Here is a 26356-nt window from a genome sequence, read left to right as displayed (position 1 = left end):
CCCCGCCCCTGGGCCCTCGTCCCTCGGGCCCCTCCCCTGAGCCCCCGCCCCTCGGACCCCTCCCCTGAGCCCCCTCCCCTGAGCCCCCTCCCCTGGGCACCCGCCCCTCGGCCCTCCCCGCCCGAGCCCCGCGCCTCAGAAAGTGCACACCCCTTACTTTGTTAACGTGTGCTTTATTATTTGGAAGTCTCGTACATCTGAAGTACCGTTATAAGGAGCACCCGTAGGAAAATCAAACCTAGAAGCATGCGTTTGGAAGTAAAGATTGTCTGTTATTAATGAAGTAGTTCAAAGACACTGAAAATAAGCCTCTGTTCGTAGCTTTACGGGATCGCTGGACAAAAATGCACGTTGACTTTATCGCAGTACGTACAAATATTTTGGATGGATAACAGAATCACCGCCCTTCCATATGAGATGGAGTAAGAACAAACTGTCACCCCTTATCGTGTCGGAAACATAAAAGGCACCACAATTGAATGTTTAGAAAAAACTCAGTTTATGCCATTATATTTTGATCTAAAAGTGTAAGAATTGCCATCCCGACTTAAAAGAAAAAGCCTTAACACCTGTACTTTATCATTAGAAACTTGTAAACCCTTACGTTTTTCTAGAAGTATCAGGTGCAAATGCAAGGCAAATATAAAATCTATCGACTTAGTAGATTACAAATACGATCCCATGAAAAAGCTGTAGTTACAAAAATATAAAAAATATTCTAACTCCATTATTAGGTCTTAGCTTTGATCTACACTGCGTTACAAGTCCAAAGCCAGATCTGATTTGGACACATTCCTAGAACAGGAAAGTGCTGTTTGTCTTATTTTTACATCAGTATTTTGACCTCTTTCTAAGGTTTTGCTTTCTGGAATTGTTGTTTATTAGTGCACATTACAGATGCCAAGTGGAGAGTGCTAACAACTAAAAGGTTGTATTTATCCATGGATGCTAACAGCGTGAGTACTTTCAGTCTGCCATCCTCTCAGAAGTCCCTTTCTCCACAGGTGGAAGTATAGATTTGTTTTCCCCAGGCCCCCAGTAACTTTGTGTAGCAGTGTGCCGTGTTCATTTGTGAAGCTGTGACCACCAGCAGGTGACTGGGAAGTACAAAATCCTTCTTCCCAGACATCAGTAAGGAACTCCAAGAAGCACACCAACTATGTCAGACTCATAGCTGCTGTTCAAGCACAGCCACTGGCAACTTCTCTTGTCTTCCACACATAATAGGTGGGCACATGCTTTATCCATGGGGTGATTCTCTAGCCCTTGGCTTTAGTAACCTGGATCAGCATAGGATGTTGAACCAGCTACAAAAGCAGCCTAACAAAGTGCTAATAGACATTAAAATGGGCTTACTTCTAAACAATAACTTAAAATTAGTTACTATATTAAATGAGATATTCTAAATGAATAAACTTTGCAAAATGCTGAGCCTAAGTCTGACAAACTCTAATGCTTTCATGGCTGATTACTGGGAAGCAGTGCTCTTCCAGTCCCTTCTTGGTGCTAGAAGAAGGTTCCAGTTTCTAACCCTGGAGAAACTGAAGCTTTCTTTGTGCAGGGAAACTAGCATAGATTAGTAGAGTAATAGAGCTGTACCCCAGGATAGCGACCTCATTTACCTGGGCCTTAATAAGCACTCAGGAACGTCCAGCCTGCGCCGTGGCTGTGGAAGATTAAGGTATGAGATATATTACCATTAGCTTAATGCTTGATGCAAGACATTTTCCTTTAAACACCTTTTCCCTCATTAGAAACCACTCCTAGCGTCTCTTCTGGTAACAGCATGGTTTAGCCCTCACCAGCACTGGCTAGATTTCAGTCAGCTAGCGGGTCTCTCGTCACTTTCCATACAAATGCTCTCTGCAGATAAAGCCATTGTGAAATAGTGTTGTGTTCTGCCCTCCTTGAAAGGACTGACAGTGCTCATATCTGCTTTGAGACAGGAACCTGCTGTGTTCCATGTGCATAAAAGATGTGAGTTAACAGGAGTCCCACGGAGCTGTTACAAGACGAAGGGTTGAATGCCCTTGTCTTACGTGGGGATGTGTTGAATAGCATAAGGATAAGAAGCTAATATTCCTCATTGTCTTTCAGTTTCATAAAACCAGGGTTTGGGCAGATACCTAATAGGAACTGCGTGTTTCACTCGGATTTATGATGGCAGGATTTCTTTTTAACAGAAGTTCAATGGTATCTGCACTCACCTGCCAAAGGTTTTTTTTTAAAATAAGCAGGCTGTACCCACACGCTGAATCAGCTTTGGAGAACACTTTGTGCACAACAAAAATTAAATCAAACAATACCTACAATGTAGGGGGTTGAATTTTTGTCTAGTAGAATTTTAAGATGGGAAACATCTTCCTAGCTAAGCAATCGCTCTTGGCGTTCCTGTTTTGTAAACCACACAACAGTAGTAATTTTAACTCCCTTTCCCAATCTATTGAGTCAAAAGTTCACAAATGTAACTTCCAATCAAGGCACAAAATAATTAGCTGACTGCTCCTTCTCACTGCTTTCTTCACATTCTCCCCTTTCCCTTAAAAAAAAAAAAAGTTGGTGCAACAGTGTCTTCTATACTAGACATTAAATTTAATAGTCCCAAAAGTTGTAGCAGTATCTGAGATTGGTTCTGTCTGGTTTGAATTCAGTTAATCAGTTGAACAGCACATTCTCAGCACATCTTTGTTCACATTCTGCATTCACCTTGAAGGGGAGGGGATGACGGGAAAAAGCCACAGTAGTTTCATGCATATTTTTCAAGAAACTTTATGTGGAAATCTTTCACTTTCTCCAAGAGGATCTTCAGCTTCTCTACTGGAGGGAGAATGGTCATCCTGAAAAAGAGCAGTTAGAGGAATTAGAAAAACAACCCACGTTACATTATCTTCAGAATAAACTAGACTATGATCTTTGCACAATTCTTGATTAATCTCAGGGCACAGCTAGTAATGCATCGAGTTAAATATCTGTTTTGGCTGATTCTCTTATTTTCTGCATTTATGCTGTAATTTATAATATTAAACTAAAGCAATTATTTTCAGTTGGCTAACAGACAGGAATTCAAGAATCGTTCTTTTCTGTTGAGTGATAAACGGGGTTATTAGTAAGAAATAACAGCAACTCAGTTTCCATTTTTGGGGCAGTTATGCCAAATTATACTCAGGTTTTTGAGCTTGAAAGGCGAGCAGTTATGAGTAAATGTAAATTTCTTTTTTAACTGAAAACTTCATTCACAAACACTAAAACAATGCACAATCCACACCGCAGCTTTTAGTCCATTTCTTCCTTCTTCTGTATAATCTGAGTTATCAGACGGTATGCAAGAACTACAGAACACAGAGCTCTTCCCATGCTGGTACAGGAAAGGACTCACACTGGCTTTTTCCTGGAGCTGTGGGCACCCGAATATCTCACACATCAATCTGTGTTGCAGAACCAGCATGGCGAAAGGTACCTTCCATTATAGGGCTTCAGACTAAACAAGACTAAATTCCATGATAAACCCTAGCTATCAGTGGCTTGGCCACAGTAAACAGCTAGTTATTGGAAGTAAGAGCAATCGTTTATGTTCACAGTTTTGGTATTACAAGATTTAGTCCAGCATCTTGTTTTGGTGAAGTGAAAAGTTACTCAGTGTGTTCAAGGAGCAGGTTTATTGGGAAAGTGCTGCATCTTTCACACAGTTTCTCCATATGGAAACACGGTTTAATTCCCTCTTTCCCTAGAAGAAAGCAGGGCAATTTTTGTAACACCTTAGCCAACTTTAGAATTAGAATATAAACTATTGTTTATATTCGTGGAGAAGGGATTTCAAGTGCCAATGTATAAAAACGGAATAAAACTACGTTAGCAAGCTGTGGAAACACTGTAAAAACCTGAGAAGCTTATCTAGCTGAGCAGGTTTCTGACCGTGCTGTCAGACCATGGAACATGTCCAGTAAAGAGTGAGACCACATAAACCGATATAAAAAGCCTTATATTTAATCAGGAGAGAAAGCTCTGGGATGGTGCTTTGCTTATTACTGTTCATTTGCTTTTAAACAAACAGAAACTGTACCTGAAATGGTAGCTTCCTTCTCTCTGGCCAAATCCACTTCCAGGTACCACACATATTCCCGTCTCTTCCAGAAGTTTCATGCAATAGAACATATCGGGTGCCATTTTATGAGCCTAAGGGAATTATTGAAGGGATGCTTTGGAATTATTGAAACCAAAACATTCCAAATATATAGAATTTCATGACTGCTTTTCTTCCTGAAACCTGATCTTACATTATCAGTTTCTCATTCTATTTACTAAAGAAGATGAAGAACGACTGTTAATGGGGCAGTGCACATGGCGAATTACATAACAGGAACCGACATGAAACACTTCAAAAGAAAGTTTTAGACTTTTTTGTTTTTCCCTCTGACTTGCTTGTAACTTTTTGTTAAAAGTCTCAAAATTGTATTTATAAAAATCTAAGCCAGTGACATTTGACAAGATTAAATTAATTGGAGAGCTGTGTGTTCCAGTTCCGTTGGCAGTTACTATTTCTTTCCCATCAACTAGAAAGTCCCCTGATTAATAACTATGGAAGTACCTAAATACAGGCAGGTTATACGCCTAATCAAATAATCAGCTGAAAAACAGCCCTATTTTTGTCCTCAGCTGTGCAGACAGAATTCCCCTTAAAAATGAATATTACATATTAGGTAGCAAAGCTGGCTTACCTCACCCATGCACAGGCAGCAGTCTGGAATTCGCATGGGTCCGCCGACTTGCCTACCTGATGGCTTGATCTATTTAACACTAAGATCCCTGGATAACACACTCCCCCTGGAAGCCTTACCAGTGTGACAAAATGCTCTGGTTTATTTCCCTCCCTTAAAACAAAGGTCATGTTATAGTTAAGCTCATATGTAGTCCACGAAGTACTGCTTGTGTAACTACGTGAACTCACTCTGGAATAAAAATTCATCATTACAAGGGACAGGCACAAGCGTGTGAAAGTCAAAATGGATTTGGTTTAAAATGACTGACTGACCTTTGCTTCCTCAATGGCTTTGGAAGGAATAAAGATCCGTGGGAAAGCATACATGGCTCCTTGAAGAGGATTGCAGTGAATTCCTGGTACTTTGTTAAACATATCTTCTGTTAGTTTGGCTTTTTGGGCAAGATTGTTCAGAACGGACTCCTTCTCCTGTTTAAAAGGAAGGCGTTCAGTTTGACATATTTAAAGTGGCAATAAAAATGCCAGAGGAAACGATGACTCTTCGAGAAGCCTTCCCCAGATGAAGCACTCTCAGGGCTTTGCAGAGCTATTACAGCAAATGGTGTTCCTAATTCCAGTCACTCTTACAGACAGCAGTGCAACAGGCAACAGCAGGATACAGCTGCAAAGTGCTGCAAGACAGCAACCTGCAGAAGTCTCTTGTCTGCATGCCCTTTTCTTACGTTCTTCCTGAGCATCTGCTCTTGGCTACTCTTAGAGAAGGTACTCTTAGAGGTAGCTGAACCTTTGATCCAACTCAATACTTTAATTTCTTGAGCCACATTCAGTTTCATCTTTACAAGTGAGAGACTATGTGTATATTTTAATACACAATACCATATTGTTCAGTATAGAGAGGCACCGGCTACTGAAGAACAAAGCAGATTTTATAACTGTACTTGAATTTAAATTCCTGCTTAGATTTTAGCGAAAGCATATCTCATTTAGTAATTCTTTCACCGTGCTGAACAGAGAGAAAAGTTGAATATATTAATAAGAAAGCTGATTTAATAATTCCTTCTTAGCGTTTTTTGGTTCCTGAACACAGGAATCATAAAAGAATAAAAAGTACTTTTAAAGGTAGTAGTATTGAGTTAATTTAAAATACTCCACATGGTTCTGCAAAGTGCTGTTACTGAAGGACTGTACAAGAAAAAAGTCTGGTCCCTGAACGTATTTTGAGTTCACAGTACTTAGGACAGGTTTAGGAAATGTAAAAAAGAACAAGCATTTTATTGCTGACCTTTATGAACTGTGAATAAGATTCTTCTCCAGGTATGGGAGGATTCACTACAATATCCATTGCGGCTTGTCCTGAGACAGGAGGACAAAGGCGAACAGAAAGCAGCTTAACAAGCTGTCCTTTAATTTCTGGGTGCAAGTTAATGACCTCCATGTAGCCTCCTCTGTAGCCACATCTGTGATTAAAGTGAACAAAAAATATCAGTTAACCTCAAACACTGGAAAAGCAATTAAAATAACTGCAGAAGTGTAAAGACAATTCATGAAGACCTTACAATATGTAACATACAGGTTGTTGAAACAGATGCCGTACTGATAATGTTTTAAGATGGAACTAAATAATGTGCCATTTAGCCCTACTATCCCATACAGAGAAAATCGTGTACATGCAGCTTCCCTGCTTGGCAAGTTAACAATTGACTTGGATTGTTCGCTCTTTAGAACAAGAGTATACGGCCATAAGAGCATTTATCTAACCAGAAAATACTTTTTCTTCCATCTCTTCCTCTCCAAAACAACTGAACCCAAATATCTGTAATATCAAGCATTCCAGTGATTCTTGAGCTGTTCCCTTGATTGCTGGAGACTATTTTTCTTTACCGCAAGTCTGATTTAGGACTGTAGGATTCTGTCTTTGTGGAACCGAGTCTGAAATAAATACAGTTATTATTCAGTACTTGGAAGAACACTGAGCTAACACATTACTCTCTGGTTTAAATGCTTGTTTTCCTTTTCCTAATAGTTTTTAGTTAAAATTAATAGAAGACAGCAGATTGCCTTCAGGTTACTAGCATGAAATGGCTGTCCAACCAGATTAATGAGGAAGATGAAATAAAAAAAAACTAAAGCAGACTTACTCGCCCATGTATCCCTTAGAGGTGGAGTGAAAAGAGGCCAGCTCAACATTGTTATAGTACTCGGGTCCCATCTCATACAGAATCTTTTTGAAAGAATGAAACTGGCATCCTTCAGAGTACACATTGTCCTGGTAAACCTGAACAGTCAGAAGACATTAATGTGCTCTGTTCCCCAACTAAGGATAAAAGATGGCCTTTCAGAGAGCCAGATCTGAACCGAAGAAACACCAGTAACACTGTAAACTTAGAGCTGTTAGAAGACACAAGGTTCTTTGTTAAGTAATGATACTGTAATGATACACTTTATCTCATGTAGCCATAGTTTAGCCTTTGGAAAAGCAGTAAGCTTCTTTGTGTAATTTAATTTTCTTTTCCTTCTGTTTCTTTCATTTGAAGTGGTCTGAGTATTGCACAGACTTTTAGGCCAGTTCCGGCAAAGTTCTTCCCTGTGTATCTTGCTTGCGTCCCCTAAACTTTCTCTCTAGTTCAAATCCAGATCAAGCCACCTCTCATATTAATCCTCTGACATTAAGAATCTTGCATGTCTGTTCATGTCTCAATATGATAACAGAGAATCTGTTCCCTGTACTTAAAAAAAAACACTACCACATACAGAACAAAATTACACCTTATATGTGTACTCTTAGCTGTGCTTTTGAGAGAACAGAGTATGCCCTTACCTCATCAGCCAGAAGAAAAAGTTTCTCTTCCCAAGCGAAGTGTATCACATCCTCAATGCACTTTCTGCTCTGCACCTGTCCTATAGTTTGTGGTTTAAAGCAGAAAGAGTTAGTGGAACATACATCTTCAAATCTTTTCTCCCAGACCTAGTTAGGCTACTAGCTTTTCAATGGATGATCTCTCTTTTTCTCAGAAAAGCACTGTAGAATTTTAGAATTCAAGTCACTAAGTGTGATGTTAAGGAACATTTTTGGAGCAATTGTGGTTCAAGGTAACAGTCTATCTCAAGCAAAGAAAGTGTGAGCTACAGTAATCAATAACTTATTAAGTGTACTCTGTGTACAACTCATCATTTGAAATACTCGCAGGCATGATGATTAAGCAAAGGCAAGTTATTTCACCATGTAGTTTAATCAGAAGTTGGACAGATAATCTTCCTGTTTGTGAGCCAAGCCCCGCTAGCTGGCAGTGTACCTTCCTGTCTCAAGGAAGATGCATGGACTCAAGCCACCTCATGTCAGGAGCACAGTCAGCTATGAACATACACAACAATATGTAATTTATATACAATATATAAAAACCTCATGCACAGGGTTGTACTGCAGTTCTGCTGACAAGCAGCAGGGAGACCACTTAGGGCTGTTTACTCTCACTAAAGTTTTGTTAACTTCTTTCCAAAGCCACTGACAGCAATGCAAAATAAAGCTAGTAAACACTACATTGATGTATATAATGAGAGACTGACACTTGTCTTGTCCTAATAGTCTCAAATAGGTTGAAGCAAATTTATTTGAAAGTCTGATTCCTCTTAGCATGGCAAAGAGTTATTCAATGCAGTCCTGATCCTTCTGCGTTTGTCACACGGTCTACAGTTTAAGGTTGTACTTAATCCTATAGGAACCTCGGAGCTTCTGCAGGAATAGTACTTCCGTGCTTGTGCAGGAATCTTCCCACTGACTGTGGGAAGACAAAACATTGCGTCACAGAGAGCAGCTCATGCAAGAAGAGCTGTAGCTCTGGAGTTCAAACTAACCGGGACAGTGAGAACTACTTACTAAGCAATCTCAACTACTCAAAAAACCACATTCTTCTGCAGGAGGCAGTCGTTGCCACTGAGCACAGCGTGCCTGCAGTCCCTGCCTCTCAGAGCAAGAGGCTACAGGCCATGTCAGAGACAAGAGCTTCGAGAGAGACCAAAGGTGACTGAAAGTCATTCCACAAGTCTGCAAAAGTTCAGTGGAAGCAGTGGCTTCATATGGGATCCAGTAGTGAATCTGTTGCTCCTCTGTTCCCAAATCCCTGGAGTTCCATGAGACTGGAAGTAAGTTCCTAAAAGTGTGACATGCTGTGCTGCATTCAGCACTGCTTTCTAGAATTTGGCTTTACATATTTGATATGTATTTTGGATTTGTGTGCAATGTCAAATGAAAAAGTCACACACACAAAAAAAAGGAAGAATTGGTCTTCAACCCCATTCATTAAACAAATTTGCTACAGACCTGTGGGATTTCCGGGGTTTATGATGCAGAGGACCTTGGGATTGCAATATGCCTTAGCTTCAGTCAAGGAGCGGCGAAGTTCATTCACGTTGAGAGCCCAGCAATTTTCTTCATCCAAATAGTAATTCACCTGGATAGCATCTAGTTCGGATATGGCTGCTGAATATAAGGGATATTGCGGTATAGGGATCATCACTCCTGTTCGGGATTTTCCACCTCCTGAGACCAAGATCTTTAAAATTGTCTGGAGAAATAGCAGGAAACAGTAATAACAAAGTTACACACCAGAATTAACAGTGTACTCTAGAATAAGTTACTGACATTCCTTCTTAAGCACTCCAGGGCTAAGGTCAATCTCTGCTCTTGCACCATACAGACATCACCTCATCTCAGAGGGCATCTGTTCATTTCAAGTTAAGTTACTGGCTGAGCGAGGATGGTCTAACTCAGCTCAGTGGAATTCCTCTGCATGCCATGGTTTCTAAAGATCATGGAAAAACATGCTGAGCAGAAGGCTAGAGGGAAAGCTTGAAAGCGGAATACCTAGATCAAGATTCTTCCAACATGCCCCACTGTGAGCAAAGAAGCCTCGGCTAGCTGTTGCTTGTTGCCTTCAACTCATTTTACCTCACTTAACACACAAGGCCACTAAATAAAACCAGAAATTAGACCTGAGATCCATGGAGCTTCTCCTTTGAAACAGTGAGACCTGATTTAGATCAGGAGCAACAGTGGCCAAGTGCGAACAAAGCTAGAGACTTGCATTGTGGTTTCATTTTCAGGTAACACAAAAGACTAAGAATCTGCATATCTTGGGATGGGAATCTAATATATCATTTGTGGATTATGTCCAGCAGATACAGGCAGAAATGTCATGCTTGTGCTAAGGTCAGTCCAGAGGATTTACCTGTGCCCAGTGGCTGGCTGGCTGTGTCTACATGTAGGCTTTTTATATTTAAAGCGTGCATTTGGTGTAGGAAGAGGAGAGTTTTCTTGCCTTTATAATTAAGGGAGAAGTCTGAAGTGCGGCTGCAATCAAAGCAGGCATTCTTATCAACACGTAAGTGATAGTGTAAACCAAAAGTAACTCTTCAGGTAGAGTAGCGGTATCATTCCATTTTCTCATTGGTTCTGGAACAAAATCTGCATCTCCGTGCCTCTCCTCACATACTAACTCAGCTGCAAAGCTAATGATTTTGCACCCACCACTAGTTTAAAAATACCAAGCATCTAAAATGTATAATTAGGTCCAAATGCAAATTTAAAAACTCTGTAACATCCTCTGTCCCCCAAGTTATGACACAGCAGTTGCTTTATCCTTGGATATGCCAAAGTACTGCTGCCTTTTTACCACTAGTGACACCAGATAATCATGGTACAGATTTGTTATGCTCTGCTGCTGTTCCTGACAAGCTGCCAGTATAATGCTTGGCATTATCAGCTCTGGAAAGCCTATTCACTGAAGACCTCTGGAGAACTGTTCATGTCAGAACACCTTCACTCTGAACACGGCCACTAGAGGTCAGTTCGAAAAAACTTTTACTAACCAGCTGTAAGGGGCTGGCTAAATACAATAGAGCAGAACAGAACAGACTATTTCAGTTAGAAGGGACCTACAACAGTCATTTGGTCCAACTGCCTGACCAATTCAGAGCTGGCTAAGTTATTAAGGACACGGTCCAGATGCCTCCTTAACACTGACAGGCTTGGAGCACTGACCACATCTCTAGGAAGTCTGTTCCAGTGTTTGCCCACCCTCTAAGTAAAGAAACGTTTCTTCATGTCCAGTCTGAATCTTCCCCGGCATAGCTTTGAACCATTCCTTCATGTCTTACCACTGGATCCCAGGAAGGTGAGATCAGCACCTCCCTCTCCATATGCACCCCCTCCTCAGGATGCTGGGAGAGCAATGTGGTTGCAAAGAACTGGTGGTGGTTGCAATATCAGTAGATACAGCTGTGTAAAGGAACAATCTAGTAGAGACTGTTATTCCTCTCTTAACTGAGGACCATCTCTAAACCTTGGCTGAAGCCAAACCCCAAAGTCTTCCCCAAACAGGCTAGCTACTGAACAGATCTTTGGGATTTTCATTAGCATTAACCTGCAATAGCAAGAAGAGCTGCTGTGAGTTCTCCTCTCTGGGTTCATTCCCTCTTCTCTCTGCCACTGATTCATACACTCTAATCTTCAGGGCTTAGGAATTTTAATCACTGAGGGCACCATTATTTTAGCTGAATTTCCTAAATTCACATTTAGGCACCTGCACAGTTTATACTACCTTTGCAAAAGGTAGTAGTCAATGTGTATTAAAAGACTTTGTCTTCATGTGCCTGTTTCCTAGCTGGCATCTTACATGTAATTGGTTGTATTGGATATCCACTTAATGTGACTCTAGTACCTGTTAGATCAAACTCACTAGAGTCTGTGAGACCAGAGGTTCAACAGAGATCTGCATTCCCAAAGGTTACTGAGAAGTTATCACTCCTACCAAGAAGGGACAGATTTAACTGTAACACTTACAGCAATGCCATCGCTTGCCCCAGTGGTAAGATAGATGTTATCTGGATCTGCAGGAACCCCTCCATCTCTTCTTTCAATATATGAAGCAACATCTTCACGGATGCAATTTATACCTTGACTGGCACTGTAAGATCCTGTGAAAAACAGAGAATGAGATGAGAACTGAGTACAATGAACATCAGATTTTCTGTCTGCTTGCTAAACTCTGATCTGTTATTGGAGGAAGTCATTTGTATATATGAGGGCCCTGGATCCCCAGGACTGTTCAGTTTTTTTTAATGGAGAAGAATAGGGAGTTGGCTGGCTCATGGAGCAAAAGAATTCATTTGGCATTAGACAAATATAATTAGTATCATTAAAATACAAAAGTAATACACTGTATTGCTAAAAATTAGGATTTAAAGACTACTTTGCAAACTGGGACCACAGTCCCTTTTGACCATCTCCTAGCTACTTTCTTTATGGTAAAAACCACTTCATAATGTAAACCAACATCTGTTTAAGTGATGGGAACAAGGAACAGAATTAACATGTGCAACAGAAAGGAAAAATAACTTCCTAAAAATCCATGACAAAAATAAATTTATTTTTGTAATACAAAAATAATACAATACCATTTTCTCCCATAGTCTGAAACTCAAACCCTGCTTGCCTCTCCCTGTACAGCATCTCCCACAACTACTTTTCAATTACTTGTAGCAGAAACATCTAGGATCACCTGAATCCACAAGCCTCGCATGCAGTTTACAGAGCACAACTCATAATCTTATTAAGTAAATAGTTAGATGCCTGCATGCATCATTGCTGAGCCTATGCAACAAATAAAGATTAAAAATAAGTCTAAGCCAAGGAGAGGAACGGATTCAAGCTATGAAACCAAGGACTGATGGACAATGAAGTGACAAGTGTACATCTAATTTAGAACACTGCCATGAAGCTGCAGAATCTTCCTTGCTTGTTGGCTGGAGTGGAATAATTGTGCCTGACTTACCTCTCATCACTCAGTTACATGCTAGCAGCCTGCCTGATAATACTTCTGTGAAAGCATAACTGCTAAAGACAAAGAAACTTTGCAACTACTGCACAAGTGCATGGGTCAAAATGGCAAATCAGGGCACAAATCCCCCTCACGTTCTAAATATTTACTTTTATAGGACTAAAAGTAATATTAGGTCTATACATGGGTCTTTGCTGCATGTGCACGTACTAGATACATTTATATATAGGCTAAGTAGACGATGAGGGATTCCTCTTTTTTTGGTGTCTGTCCTACGGCTGTAACTAAACAGTGCCTGAACTCAGAACAGACAGAGTGTTTAAGGAAAAGCTGAGTGCATTCCTTATATAATACTGCCAGTAAATCTCAAATACTTTACAGAAATGATGCTCACTGTGAGACATTTTTAAACAGTAGGCTGTCTTTTCTCCCCTGCTAGCTAAAAGTAAAAGATTGGCTTGCCTGGAAACTACGCACTGAAGTAGAAAAGATGAAAAAAAAGGCATTTTGAATTGTCAGTAGTACAACAACTTGTTTGATACCCCTAGGTAGAGATGGATCGGTCAAGAAGTTAAAAAGATTTGAAGACATTGGAGAAATCCACCAACCAAAGAAACCTCAAGCCCTTTAGTACTTTTTAGAGTAAAAACAGTAATGTTCCTGCTTGCTTGTCTTCTATTTAGATTTAATATTCATCATGTGACAACCTCAGTTTTCCATATACACATGTTTTACAAAGTATATCACAGTGAGGCTCTATATGATAAATAGCATAAATGCTAAATTAATGAAGATACAGGACTGTGACCTGGACCAGCTGAGATGGGACACCCACTGTTTGACTGTCCCTGTTGTTACAGGGACAGAGGAGTCTTGGCAGAGAAGCACCTCAAGGTGATGAAACTGTCAACAGCCCTGCCCAGGTTTAGCAGTAGACTCAGCCATCAGAGCCCGGGTCAGCATTCTGTTCAGGGTTTTGCCTAGACGTTATTTTGGTGAGGGCTCCACAACTGCATAATCCATACCTCCTCCTCTTCATGATAAGTCTCATCAGAAATGTGTGCTATTATCATCACTTATCAGTCAGCCACACTGTGAACACCCCCCTGCCATTTTGCCCAAGGCCACCTCACATTTGACTTGTACTCATACAAAACACGATTGAGAAATCTCAGCACTACAGATATTGAAACTTCCTCTGTTGATTCTAGTAAGAACAGGATCAACTGAAACTGATGCTTACCTAAGCTGTTTCCTCCACAACCCTGCAAGATCCGTTTGGCTCGCTTTTTGGCGTCTTCTGGAAAACTTGGGCTGTCCAACAGGTTTGGGTATGTACACAGTGCCACTACCTAGAGTGCCAACAAAATGTAAATTGGCCACTTCTCAGTGGTTATTTTAAATTGGTTATATTACTGTTAACTTTCCTTGGAAATTAAGGTCATGCATACTAGCTAATTTAAAACAAAGTTTATTGATGAAGGGTTTGCAGTTGTTATTTTAAGGGTAGGCCTCACAGAAATGAAGAAATCTAACTGGGTTCCAAGGTCTGCCAATAAAAACAATCACAGAATTATTAACTATTTGTATTATAGACTGAAGATGGGAGCCTGAATGAGCTATGCATTGTGCAAACACAGTAAAACACAGGTAATTATTCATGTTACCTCTAAATAGCTGTGTCCTTCACTCTGTGTATGTTACTAGCCCACTTTACTGACAAGAATTAAAGAATTCAAATATGGAGCAGAGCTAAGAAATATGATCAAATTTTGAAGTCCCAGCTGCATGTTCTAATAATCTTTCCCAAAAATAACTTATAGTTATTACTAATTTGAATTTGTAGGAAATATTAAATTAAAAACAGAAGTGGTGATCTAGAACATAGTAAAAATGGAAACATGACCTAGCAGAATCAAGTTTATGAATCTAGAGGTCTTGCTTGAGAACATCTTAGTTTCTCCCAGTGTCTCTCTCATTTTTATGCTTACATGGTGTAATATGGATGGGCTGCTGTCATCCTGAGGGACAGTGACTGAGGAATTAATCCATGAGTGCACACAGACTTGGGGAGAAAGGATTTCCCATTTACCCACTATCTCCTTTAATAACATTGAATATGAATAGTTTCTAAGAAGCTCTGGTCTTCCAAGTTTGCTCACAGTTTGCCGCATACCTCAATTTTACAATCTCATCACTTGGACCCCCAGTGTGAAATGGCTTCAATTTGTCCTGGAGCTCTCTGAATTTACATTATTATAGATTGAGAATTTTATGTGTGTGTGTAAGGGATGCTCAGTAAATAGCATAACACTAGTTTTAAATCTTGCTTGTGTTTCAGGAATAATATACAAATGTGGATTCTGATGTAGTCCTACCTAAATGTTAACCTGCCAGTTAGCTTGCCCAGTGGCAAAGCATGCTAAATCAGCGACACCATAACTTGTTGCACCCAACTGCATGCAGGTCTTAAGAGTACACTGACAGATGAGGAAAGGTATTTGTTTGTTCCTTTAAAGATAACTACTTCCGTTTTTGAAGGGCATGATCCAAAATGAGTGCACTGACTAACAATATATGAGAAGTGGCAGGAGAATGTGTGGATGGGCAATCATCTGAAAAGTAAGGAAAGCCACTGTCTCAAATAAGGACACTCGGTGAGCAAAGCATAGGGTTTCAGCTCAGAAGTCAAAATGTGTAATTCTTTACAAAAGAATTATTTTAAGTCAAAGTGTATCTACGGAATCACTTACACTAATATGAACGTCAGACAGATTTTAAGGCATTCTTGGTAATCTTATAAAAAAAAAATCAAAGATAATATTTCATAATATTCTTACCTGACGAAGGAAGGTGATTGGCCTCTGTCCCATTGCATGTGCATCTCCAATGTTTGCTTTAATAACTTCAGTAAAAGGTTTTTTGATTCCCTAAAATGAGATAATTCACAATGTACTGTTAGGGCACAGAAGATGATAAGGAATTTCTCTTTCTTTGGTGTCTGTCCTACGGCTGTAACTAAACAGTGCCTGAACTCAGAACAGACAGAGTGTTTAAGGAAAAGCTGAATGCATTCCTTATACAACACTGCCAGTAAATTTCAAATGCTTTACAGAAATGATGCTCACTGTGAGACATTTTTAAATGGTAGGCTGGCTTTTTTCCTCTGCTAACTACAAGTAAGAGATTGGCTTGCCTGGAAACTACACACTCAAGTAGAAAAGATGAAAAAAAAAGGCATTTTGAATTGTCAGTAGTACAACAACTTGTTTGATACCCCTAGGTAGAGGGGGTCAGAAGATCAGTCAAGAAGTTAAAAAGATCTGAAGACATTGGAGAAATCCACCAACCAAAGAAACCTCAAGCCCTTTAGTATTTTTTAGAGTAAAAACAGTAATGCTCCTGCTTGCTTATTTGTCTTCTATTTAGATTTAATATTCATTGTGTGACGACTCCAGTTTTCCATACATAGATGTTTTGCAAAGTATATCACTGCGAGGCTGTATGGTAAACAGCAGAAGTGCTAAATAATCACCATGAATATTTAAAAGCTTCCTGAACTCTGGAATCTGAACAGACAGCCATTTTTCCTGTGAGAAACTGAATACATTATCAAAACAGTGAAAAAACAGTTGATGAATGTTGATTAGCAATCGCAGCTCTTTAAAAAGCAAACTAAAATAAGGAAAAAAAAAAGAAAGGAACTGATTGGTAGAAAAAATCCATCATGGATTTAAATATAAATGATTAAGTGACAGTACAGGCCAATATTACATGAAGAATGAGTGAGGTAGGCAAGAATAAATTTATAGCTTTTCTAATGTATATCTAAGTATGAGAGATAGCAGGGAGGCCTTCTAGCAAGGACAGATTTTTCGCATGGACTCGTGAACTGCAGAACAGACCAATTGGTTTTCTGTACAGAATTACCTATCACAGCCTGCTCCAGCTGTGGACTGAACTCAAAAAGCCCCTTTATGGCACATGTATTTACAGCAAGTTACTGAATTTGGATATAGAACATGTGGCTGACGAGACTTAACTAATTTTTGGTTTTCTACCATGGATTATGTGTTGGACACCAGTGACAGACTGGAACTCAGATGTGCAAAGCTAATAATGACCAAAATACTAGTACTGTCCATGGACACAGATTCCCAGGTGTGCCAAGATTGGGAGGTTTACGGTTGCATAGTGTGGCTGAGAGGTTATGTGATAAAGTGGTACCTGCTGTTGCTGCCCCTGCTTTAGCAGGGGTTGGACTAAGTGAGCTCCAGAGGGACCTTCCAACCCCACCATGCTGAGATTCTGGGATTAATTCAAATGCACACTGCAGGTCAAGTCCATCACATAACGGATAGTGTTTAGGTTTTTCTTTTGAAATTAAATAGCTAGGTAGAAATGGCTTTAAAACAAGACAATTGGATCCTGACTCAAGAGTGTCAAAGCACTTCATGTAGCGTTAAACTTAGAAGGAACTGAAAAAAAAAATTTCACTTAAAATAATTGAAAGTGACACAATGGCTCCATCAAGTAATTTGCTTTTATGTTTGCTGATTTAACTGAGTGCTTAAATAAGAGCTGTATTTCACATTTAAATGAAGAATGAGGAACAGGGACATCAGGTGAAGATCACAGGTACCTCAGGCTGAAGTTTAGTGATTTGTCAGTAATGCAAACAGCTAGAAATTGGTTCTCCTAAACCAAGGGTCCACTGAAAGCAAAATGTTGTTCCAACCTAATTCACAAATAAGCAGGAAAAAAAGATAAACATAGAAGGAGAATAAATTCTGTTTGCATGAAATTAAGAGGAAGCCCCACAAATTTTGGCTGACTTTGGCCACTCAGCAAACTGAATTAGCCTCACCAGACTTGCACAGGAACACAAATCACTACAGAATAAGGCATGCTACTTTCTTTCCCCTAAATTCGACAGTCTTACCAGATTAAAACCAGAACAGACAAACCTCCTAACCACAAAAAAACATTGTGTTAGCCAAACTGGATGGATTTTGCACAAAAACCTTGTTGTGATCTGCAATAAAAAAGTTGCTTCTTTAGTCAGTGAAACGCTGAAAGGATCCCTGCACTTCATACTCAGTCTACCTTTGGAGTCTGTACAGTGGTACAGCCTTTACAACAAAGGTAACAGAGCTTTTTGGTGTCTGTGTCAGGTTTAATGTAAATAATGTCATAGCTTATTAGCAGTGACACAATCCAGATCTCTGCCAGTGCCAGCTTGGGTATTTATGCCAGCACTGCCCTTGGGCATCAAACACAAGTACGTGACCATCACTTCCTCCCTAACCCCTACACTACCATTGCTACAGAAAGGATCGATCTGGAGAAAGAGCAAAACACATCCCATTCATCTTAATGGAAAATCTTGGTGGAGAGGAACAATTTGGTTTTTTCTGTTGGACATGCTGTTCCCACATGCCTGCTTAAGGGCCCTGAGTCCTCTTGACCACTTCGTACTTCTTGGTCTCAGCTATAAGCGCTGTTGCCCTTTTTGTCTTTCAGAAGAGAGGTGCTATTCAATAACGGAGGCCTTTACCTTCCCTGAAAATGAGTTCACATCAGCAACTGTTAAGAACCGCATCACAAGATCCCCTAAATCCCATCCTAGTGAAATCCAGAAAAAAAGTGCATGTCACTTAGTTTTTTCTCATTTTTTTTTCTATTACTCAATTTCCAGTCTTTCTATGGGAAGGAGGAATATCAAAAGTTATTTGGCTTTAGTTTAGATTCCACCAGAACAAAAAGTCCCACCTTACCATTTCAGAAGGAAGGAACAGGAAACAACAGCAGGCAAGAACAAGTGTCAAATGGTAATGAGTCCAAGTTTCAAAGCGAAAGTATCAGAAGCTGGCATCAAAGGAAGTCTAGAAAGATGAGTTCAAGGTGGAATTCTACTCAAATCCTTACGATGAGCGGCATTAGACCTGGTTACTTGTCTCAAGGCTTCTCCTCTGGCAATGGCACTAGTGTGCATGGGCGTCCAAGGGAAAATGAATGTCAAATACTTTTGGAAGGTCTATGAAAATATCTGTATTAAAGGAGGCAGTGTTGTAGAACAGCAGAAAAAGTGCTGCACCAGGACATAGTTTGACTGGAAGCTGATTTCACTGCAGAAGACCAAGCAGGCTTTGACCATGTCAGCAACCTGCCTGTGCTAAGACAGCTTAAGTCCCTGGCAAGCCAAGGAACGTTCAGGGGGAGCAGAAGCCAGGCCACTGGCATGGTTTTGCTCTCTTCTAGAGACAGAGAGCTATCCCACACCACACTCTCCCTCTCTCTCTCATTTTTTCTTCTCTGTCATACTCACTCCCATATTCTCTCTCTCTCCCTCTAAGTACAGGTAGGCTTTAAGGGTGTGTTAAGAGGCAGCCTGACTGGAGCATGACTGGCTTCTACCAGCCAGCAGAGATTTGGAACAGGGAAGCTTGCAGAACAGGAGCCTTAATAACAAACGTGGAAGCAGTGAATGCCAGACTGATACTCATATCTCTGGAGAGGCCATAAACCACATCAAGGAGGAAAACAAATCCCCAGACCTACAGAACAACCACTGCTGCACCTTTCTGCCTTTGCTGTCCTAACTACAAGAGTCATCTTCATCTTGGGAACAAAGCTGATCTGCCATTCTTTGGAAACTGTTAGCAAAGGGACCAATTGTAGGAGCCATTTTTGAAGCTAAAGAAGCCATCTTGCACTTTCAAATTCCCAGCAGGTAAGGAGTACAGTGAAATGATGAGCTGCCTCTCAAGCAGAGTCACCATGGAAAAGGTATTGGGAGAATTACTTCATCAAAAACTCAATGAGATGTCAGAACATACAGTATCCCAAGGAACAAGGTGAGGGCAATGCATTGCCAGAAGCTGGTTTGTCCCTCAGGAGTTTTAGCGTGCCTGCTAAGAATGCTGAGACTTTGGAAAATAACACACACTGCGCCCAGAAAGAGTAAAGAGGAGTGCAAACCTAAGGCTGCCTTTGCTAAAGTCTTCAGCAAATACCACAGAAAACCCCTCAGTCTGTAACAAGGCTTGTGTTTAAACGTGAGGTGTGTTACCACCTGTTACACCATGAAAATGTGAAGTGTTGTAAATCCCTGGAGGGCACCATGACATTTCAATGATTTCTGGTTCAAGAATTTGTCCACTCGTGGCTGCTCCTCATTGTTTCATTTCCATGGTCATTGCTTTGAGCCTCCGCTTGGTGGTTATCTGGCAACACCACCACACTGTGAAATATCCTGCTACTTCCCTAGCACAAGCCAAGTCTGGTTTTGCCATGACTTGCACGAACAAGCTGTATAATAGGAGAGCTGGCAAAACCAAACATTTCAGCATAGTTGAGACCTACGCTATAGTAACCAAGTTGCTTGGATGCTTTTTATTTCCTTCCTCCAAGGGCCAAGAAAGAACTGTCCAGAGGTCCTTAACTAATAGGGACTGAAGGCCTGAACTAGCATTCCAATGTTTTTATTAAAACAGCTCACAGTAGAAAAATAAACCTGACCTGCTTTCCACAGATTAAGGCTTTAAGTCTGTGTTACACAGGTAATTCAAGCTGACATGAACAGTTGTTGGAAGGATGGAGAAGGCAAATTCTAGATTTTTACTTGAAATGGCAGGGTTGATCCGTGCGTCTCTGATATGATGAGGAATTCAGTGGGACTGACCATTAATTGGCAGATCTGATCCAGGGACTACAGAACAGGAGTTATCCTCAAGTTACTTTTACTTCATACACTGTTCAAATTGCACTTGCATTCAGAAATTTCACCCATATAGAATAAAGCCCCAGATACTGATGTGACTGTAAATGCCATAATTAAAACAATGCTCATTACAAGGAGATGAGAGATTAGGACCCTCTTAACTTGAAGATCTATTGGAAAAGGGATATTTTAGAATAGATTTTGCTACTGTATTAAACAAGAAAAGATCAAATAACTGGATCTTGTGGGCGGTGTGCTTCTGAATGTATGATTTTGATAATTGTATTCTTAAAGCTCATTTTCTTTCATCTTCACCTGCAGTAGTTTCCCCCCTGTTAAAACACATGAGGTTTACTACAGATTCACTTCTGTATGCAACAGGTACAGGCGAATGAGGAACACCAGTTCTGTCTTAATGAGGCCAAATGCTCTTGCCTGGGAGATTCTCCCTTAGTGTGCACACAGTCACGTATTCAAAGCAGAAAATTACAGGATGGTAATTTAAGCCTAACATATTTCATTACTGGGTGTGCCAGTCAATCTTGTATCTTTTTCTTGGCATGCCAGATTGTATTTCTGCATGTTATTGTCTAAATTGTGTTGTATCTTTCCACAACTCCCAGGGACAGAGCCGACTCACACTGACAATTAAGTCTGGATTCTAAGTCAGAATTTTTTCTTTCAATTTAAAAGCCTGAATAATTAGTTATCAAGGAAGAAAAATAAAAAAAAAAAGCTCCAGTCTTTAACCAAAACGCTTTAGCAGAAGCTGCCTAAGATTGTAGCTCCATAAGTAAAAGGGATTTTGGTAGTTTAATTATCTAAACAGAAATGCAGAGAGTGAGTCAGTGACTTAAGAATAAACATGCAATAGGAACCTATTTGCAACCATCCTGCAAACAAAACCATGGGCACAGGACTGTACAACCGTTTTACTGTGAAAATGAGTCAGATCACAGTGGCTGTTCAGAAAACAAACTGGGCTTCAGTGTGTTGACCGTAAACTGCAGTCAATGGCACATAGTTCCAGGCCAGTTGAGGAACACGCTGCTCCCCGCTTGTGCTGATCTGAAGACGCTTGCGACGTCCTACCAATGTGTCTCTGCAGACTAGCCCTCTACCCCTTTCTGCCCTAGAATTCTGTTTCAGTAACTTGGAAGTCTTAAACCTAATATGTGCCTTACGCTAAAAGCCAGGCACAGTTTCCAATGTTATACGAGTTGCCTTGTGGATCCTGAAATGCTGTTTAACTTGCGCATGCTTTGCAAGTATGGATAAAGCAGTTTAACGTGACACAGAACTTGACATCATGTAAAACCTAAGCAGGAAATGGGGAAAAAAGAGGGTATGAGGTGTCAGAGTAAGATCAGAAGCCAGAATCACCTGCTGATTGTCACTAGCAGAGGGGAAAAGAAATCAGATTTTCACTTTTGAAGGATGATGCAATTTCAAAACTATGAAAGAAAATATTCAGAGAAGTGATTCAAGTAAGTAATTTTGCATAAATATTTCCAGCTGGAAAGACCTAATGTAGGTCAAACCCTTGGTTTTCTACCTAGATGAATACAGGTCACAGGCCAACAGAACTCATGAAGTCCAAGCACAGCATGCCCACTATGGAGCAACTACCCTTATTCTGCCTTAACTGAGTATTCTAAATTGTCACTTCATTGACTTAATCCTGAGCACATCAGCTGAAATTAGTGCCTCATTTTTATTTTCTTTTTTAAAGAACTACCCCTTAAATTGCCCAGTCAGAGATTTCTCCAGCAACATTTTAATCCTTATTGCTATGTGCACGGTGCAGTTACAGCTCCTGCTGCAATCGTTTGTAATTAATACACCAAAGCAGCAAATGCCAGGTAAAGTAACAGAGGAACTGCTGTTCAGAGCCTGAGACTGCAGAACAAAGCTCAAGGAAAAGGGAAATTTTACACAGTGCACACAGCTTTAAGCAACTCTTATAGTCCACGTCACAAGCTGTATACGTTACACGAGTATGCAGTCCAACCAAATTGAACCAAGTCGGGGAGAGTCTATTGCATCAGATTAGACAATGTCTGCATTGAAGATGCTTTTCAATTGGAAACCAACAGCCCTGAGGCATCTCGGCAGGACAGGACAAACACGGAGACACTAGTGGGTATCTCATGGCCTCGTCTCCACCTGCTCTTCCTGCCACCAGCCAGAATCATAGAATCGTAGAATAGCCAGGTTGGAAGAGACCCACCGGATCATCGAGTCCAACCATTCCTATCAAACACTAAACCATGCCCCTCAGCACCTCATCCACCCATGCCTTAAACACCTCCAGGGAAGGTGACTCAACCACCTCCCTGGGCAGCGCTTCCATGTCGACTACACAGCCTTCATGCTTGTGCAAAGCCCCTTTCCCACCACATGCAGCAGAGCTGCTATGGGAAACCCTCTTGCTGTCAGGGAGGAGTGATCGTGGATCTAGCAATGCTGTGGGACATCACCTTTCCCCAACAACTGCTTCAGCGTCTCTTCTTTATCAGGCAGCATTAATTCTGCCAGCAGTGGCTGACCTAACTCTAAGGCTAAGAGGGATGAAGCAAGTAGTTGTCTAGCTCGAATCAAAAGTAAAACAAAGCAATGCCATTGACCTGTGATCACACTGAGGTCGATTTTAGACCAAAATACAGACATTTAGATAACCTACAGTATTTAAGTTATAAGGACCCTAGGTACTACTCAAAGCTGCAAACTTTACCAGCTAGTTTGATTAAACAACAGGAGGAATAACAGTATTTTTATCCAAAAGGCACAGAGGAATGAGTAACTTGAGCAGTGTGGAGGAAAATGAAGTCTTTCAGCGGCTCCCTGAAGTTGATTGGTGTTCTCTGCAGATACTTTTGCAGTAATACTGTCCTCCTTCACTGCCAACAGGGAGGCTGTTGTTTGCTTTAGTCACCTCGGAGCATGGTCACATGTCTAGGAATACCAGTAGCCACTGATGATGTTCCATGAGACTGGCTCAGGAAAACAACTTTTAAATGGAAAATGCCACGTAAGCGAGCGCACAACCACCACAGCGTTCTTTTAATAAAGTGAGTGCACAACCACCACAGCGTTCTTTTAATAAAGTGACTGGCAATGACCAGCTTTTGCATTTTTCAAAAAGCGCACAAGAGGTCATTCTCTCTGTCAGTGACTCAGCTGGAAAGTGAAGGAAGCAGGGCAGCTGGGAGGAATTCCTGAAGACCATATTATATTTGTTTTGTCAAGCGGTATCTCCTGCCCTGTGATGTCAACTTACAAACCAACATGCTCAGCGAGAGCACTGGAAGCTTTTGTACTCTGGAAAAGGCACCTACAAGAGAACCCAGTTGCGTAAAGACAATGACACTTCTATAAACAAGTTTTAAGGCAAGAAATCAAAACAAAGGCTCGGAAATGCAATCTTCCATTGCCACTCTGAAGTACAATTCTAAAAAAGAAGATGGTTTTAATAATTGAGTTAGACATAAGGAAACGACTGTAATATACAGTGAACTGCAAATATGCTTTACCTTCTAAAACAAAGGGAAGCAAGTCACACAAAGACCAAAGAATTAACATAATCCCCTTTTGTTAGCATTGCCATGGCACCAGCTTGTTCAAGGCACTTTACATACACTGCTCAGACTGCGCAGTTCCTGCAAGAACACATCAGCAGGGCTTTCCAGAGCAGTGAAGGCAGGCAGTATTATTTGAAACACAAAAAAGTAACTATGCCAGGTGCTTTATTCACAGCAAAACCGAGTCCTCATGCTGATGGGGAATGCTGTGTCGTGAACGACACCAGGGAAAGCTACGCCTGAATTCCCAAGTGGGTTTTTTTTTCAACGTTAAGTCTTAAAATAAGGACTAAGATGAAAATATGAAGAACAAGGTGCAAGCGCTGAATGACCGGATGCTTAATTTTGTACGGGGCGAAGGGGGAAGGGGGGGGAGACGGAGAGAGGAGGGAGGAGAAGAGGGAGACGGGGAGGATGGGAGAGGGGAGGAGGGAGACGTGAAGGAGAGAGGGGGAGAGAGGAGGAGGGACATGAGAAGAAGAGAGGGGAAGAGAGGGGGAGAGAGGGGGAGAGAGGAGGAGAGAGGGGGAGAGAGGGGGAGAGAGGGGGAACGGGGAGAGGGGAGCGCGCTGTCGGGGACGGCCGGAGCCCTCGCCCTCGCGGTGTGAGGGCCGGTCCCGCGGCTCCGCCCCGCGCTCACCCTGCGCAGCTCCTTCTCGATCTCGCCGGCCTTGAGCACGATGGGGCCGCGCACGGCGTACTCCACCGCCTTCACCTGCGGGTTCATGGACTCCAGCGTCAGGATCTTCTCGCGCCGCGCCGTGGGGCTGGCGCTGGCGGCTGAGGCCCGGGCCGCCCCGCGCCGCCCCGCGCCGCCCCGGCCGCGCCGCGCCGCCAGCGCCAGCCGCAGCATGGCCGCGAGCGGGAGGCGCCGCTACGGGCTCGGCGACGCCATCCCCGGCGCCAGCACACCGACCGCGGGCCGCGCCCGCACCAGCGCGGGGCCCGCTCCGCGGCGGCTCCGCCCCTGAGGGCCGGGCGGGAAGCCCCGCCCCGCGCTGTCGCCGCGGCCCCGCGCCGCCCGCCCGGGCACCTTCCCCTCGCTCCGTGTCCCCTCCGCCCCGCCGGCCGTCGCGCTCCGGTTCCGAGTTCGTTTGTGCCGGTCCTTGTCCTCATTCAAGATCCTCTCTTGCTCTGTGCTAATGTAAAAATAATTGCTAATGAACCATAATTGAGTAATGAACCAAAGGACAGAAATGGGACGGGGTTCGCGCTGAAGGGACCGTCTCGAGATGGTGCAGAAAACTTCTTTTTTTTCACCCAAGGACTAAATTTTGAGCGTTCCCGGACCTGTTCCTGGGCGTGGAAAGACTTCCCGGGCCAGAGCGGAGCCGGCCCGCCGCTCCTCGCCCTCCCTGCCGCCTCCGGGCTCCGGAAAGCCGCTCTCCTTTACCTGCAGCCTCAGTTCCTGTCTCGGGACGTGGCAGGCCCCCTGATATTTAACATATTTTTAACTTCTGGAATGGTACATTTTGGAGCCTATACATTTGGACCCTTTTCCTTTGCAGCCATCGGTTGTGTATCTGGAGAGCCAAGTGTTGCCTGAATCCAGCTTTTTGACTGATAATTAACCAGCGGTGTCACAGGGCTTTCTTTCCAGATTTGATAAAATGTAGTTCAGAGAAAAAAATTTCAAGTTGTGGTGAGACTTGTCAAGGTCAAATTTACCACAAAAACAAACCCAAAACTGATTTTGCAATAAACTTCAATCAGGTCACCTGAAATGTTCCATTTCTTTTCCATTTGCATTTGCACTCAGTGTATACGCGTAGACTTCCCAGACATCTTGAGTGTCACAGGGTTCATAGGAAATCAGGCTTGAAATGCTACCCAGCCTATTAAAAACTGACGTCCAGTGGATTTGGCACCACTAATTTTTCCAGGAGAAGAACAGAAATTAACCTTTGCTCTTGGTCCATGCGCACCTGCTCCACCTACAATCCGCCCCCCAAAACAGCTGGCACAGCAGAAAGTTTCCAGCCAGCACTGCCCAGGCTGCCCGATTGATCGCCCAGCAAGGAGGACACAGGGTTCCTGCCACCTCCCCGAGCTGGCACAACAAACGAGACCGTGCACCTTGCTTGCAATCCTGGAATGCTGCTCGTCAGCACATACCATGGCGCAGCAGCATTGGAATAAGGCTAATGGTCTTAAAAGGCCTGGGGCACAACCCAAACCAGATGTTTTTAGCAAAATATTTGAATGAATATACACAAACATGAAATTCAGTAGTCTGATTAATTTCCTGAGTTAAGAAATGCACACAGGAAAAAAATTAGATGGAAAAAAAGTGCCTTTACATGTTGAATGTAATGCAAAGTCTTGTTTGTGTTATAGAAAAAGTATGTGTTGCTTTGATTACGACAAGCTTATCTCGGAGTGTTATCTTAATACAGCTACTGTCAGGAAAAGAAACGGCGTCTGATGAACTCACAGGGAGAGGCCAAGCTGGGCTGCCTTCCTGCCTTTCGAAGGCAGCAGCAGAGCTCCTGATGGCTCC

The 26356-nt window shown here is 42.0% G+C and overlaps 1 protein-coding gene across 1 annotated transcript; it reads right to left on the bottom strand.

The window, feature by feature from the left end:
* Positions 1–153: 153 nt before the first annotated feature.
* On the bottom strand, positions 154–24675 carry GPT2 (glutamic--pyruvic transaminase 2). Its single transcript, XM_069868831.1, has 11 exons — positions 24497–24675; positions 15393–15482; positions 13796–13904; positions 11556–11689; positions 9036–9279; positions 7536–7615; positions 6856–6992; positions 6000–6174; positions 5030–5185; positions 4061–4173; positions 154–2837 (listed from the first exon to the last, which is right to left on the bottom strand). The coding sequence occupies exons 1-11, from the start codon at positions 24581–24583 to the stop codon at positions 2747–2749; spliced, it is 1416 nt and encodes a 471-aa protein (XP_069724932.1). The 5' UTR covers positions 24584–24675; the 3' UTR covers positions 154–2746.
* Positions 24676–26356: the final 1681 nt, after the last annotated feature.

This window comes from Phaenicophaeus curvirostris, chromosome 14 (assembly GCF_032191515.1).
Source record: "Phaenicophaeus curvirostris isolate KB17595 chromosome 14, BPBGC_Pcur_1.0, whole genome shotgun sequence".
NCBI lineage: Eukaryota > Metazoa > Chordata > Aves > Cuculiformes > Cuculidae > Phaenicophaeus > Phaenicophaeus curvirostris.
The sequence above is the reverse complement of the archived record's forward strand: the minus strand, read 5'-3'. Positions and strand labels throughout refer to the sequence as shown.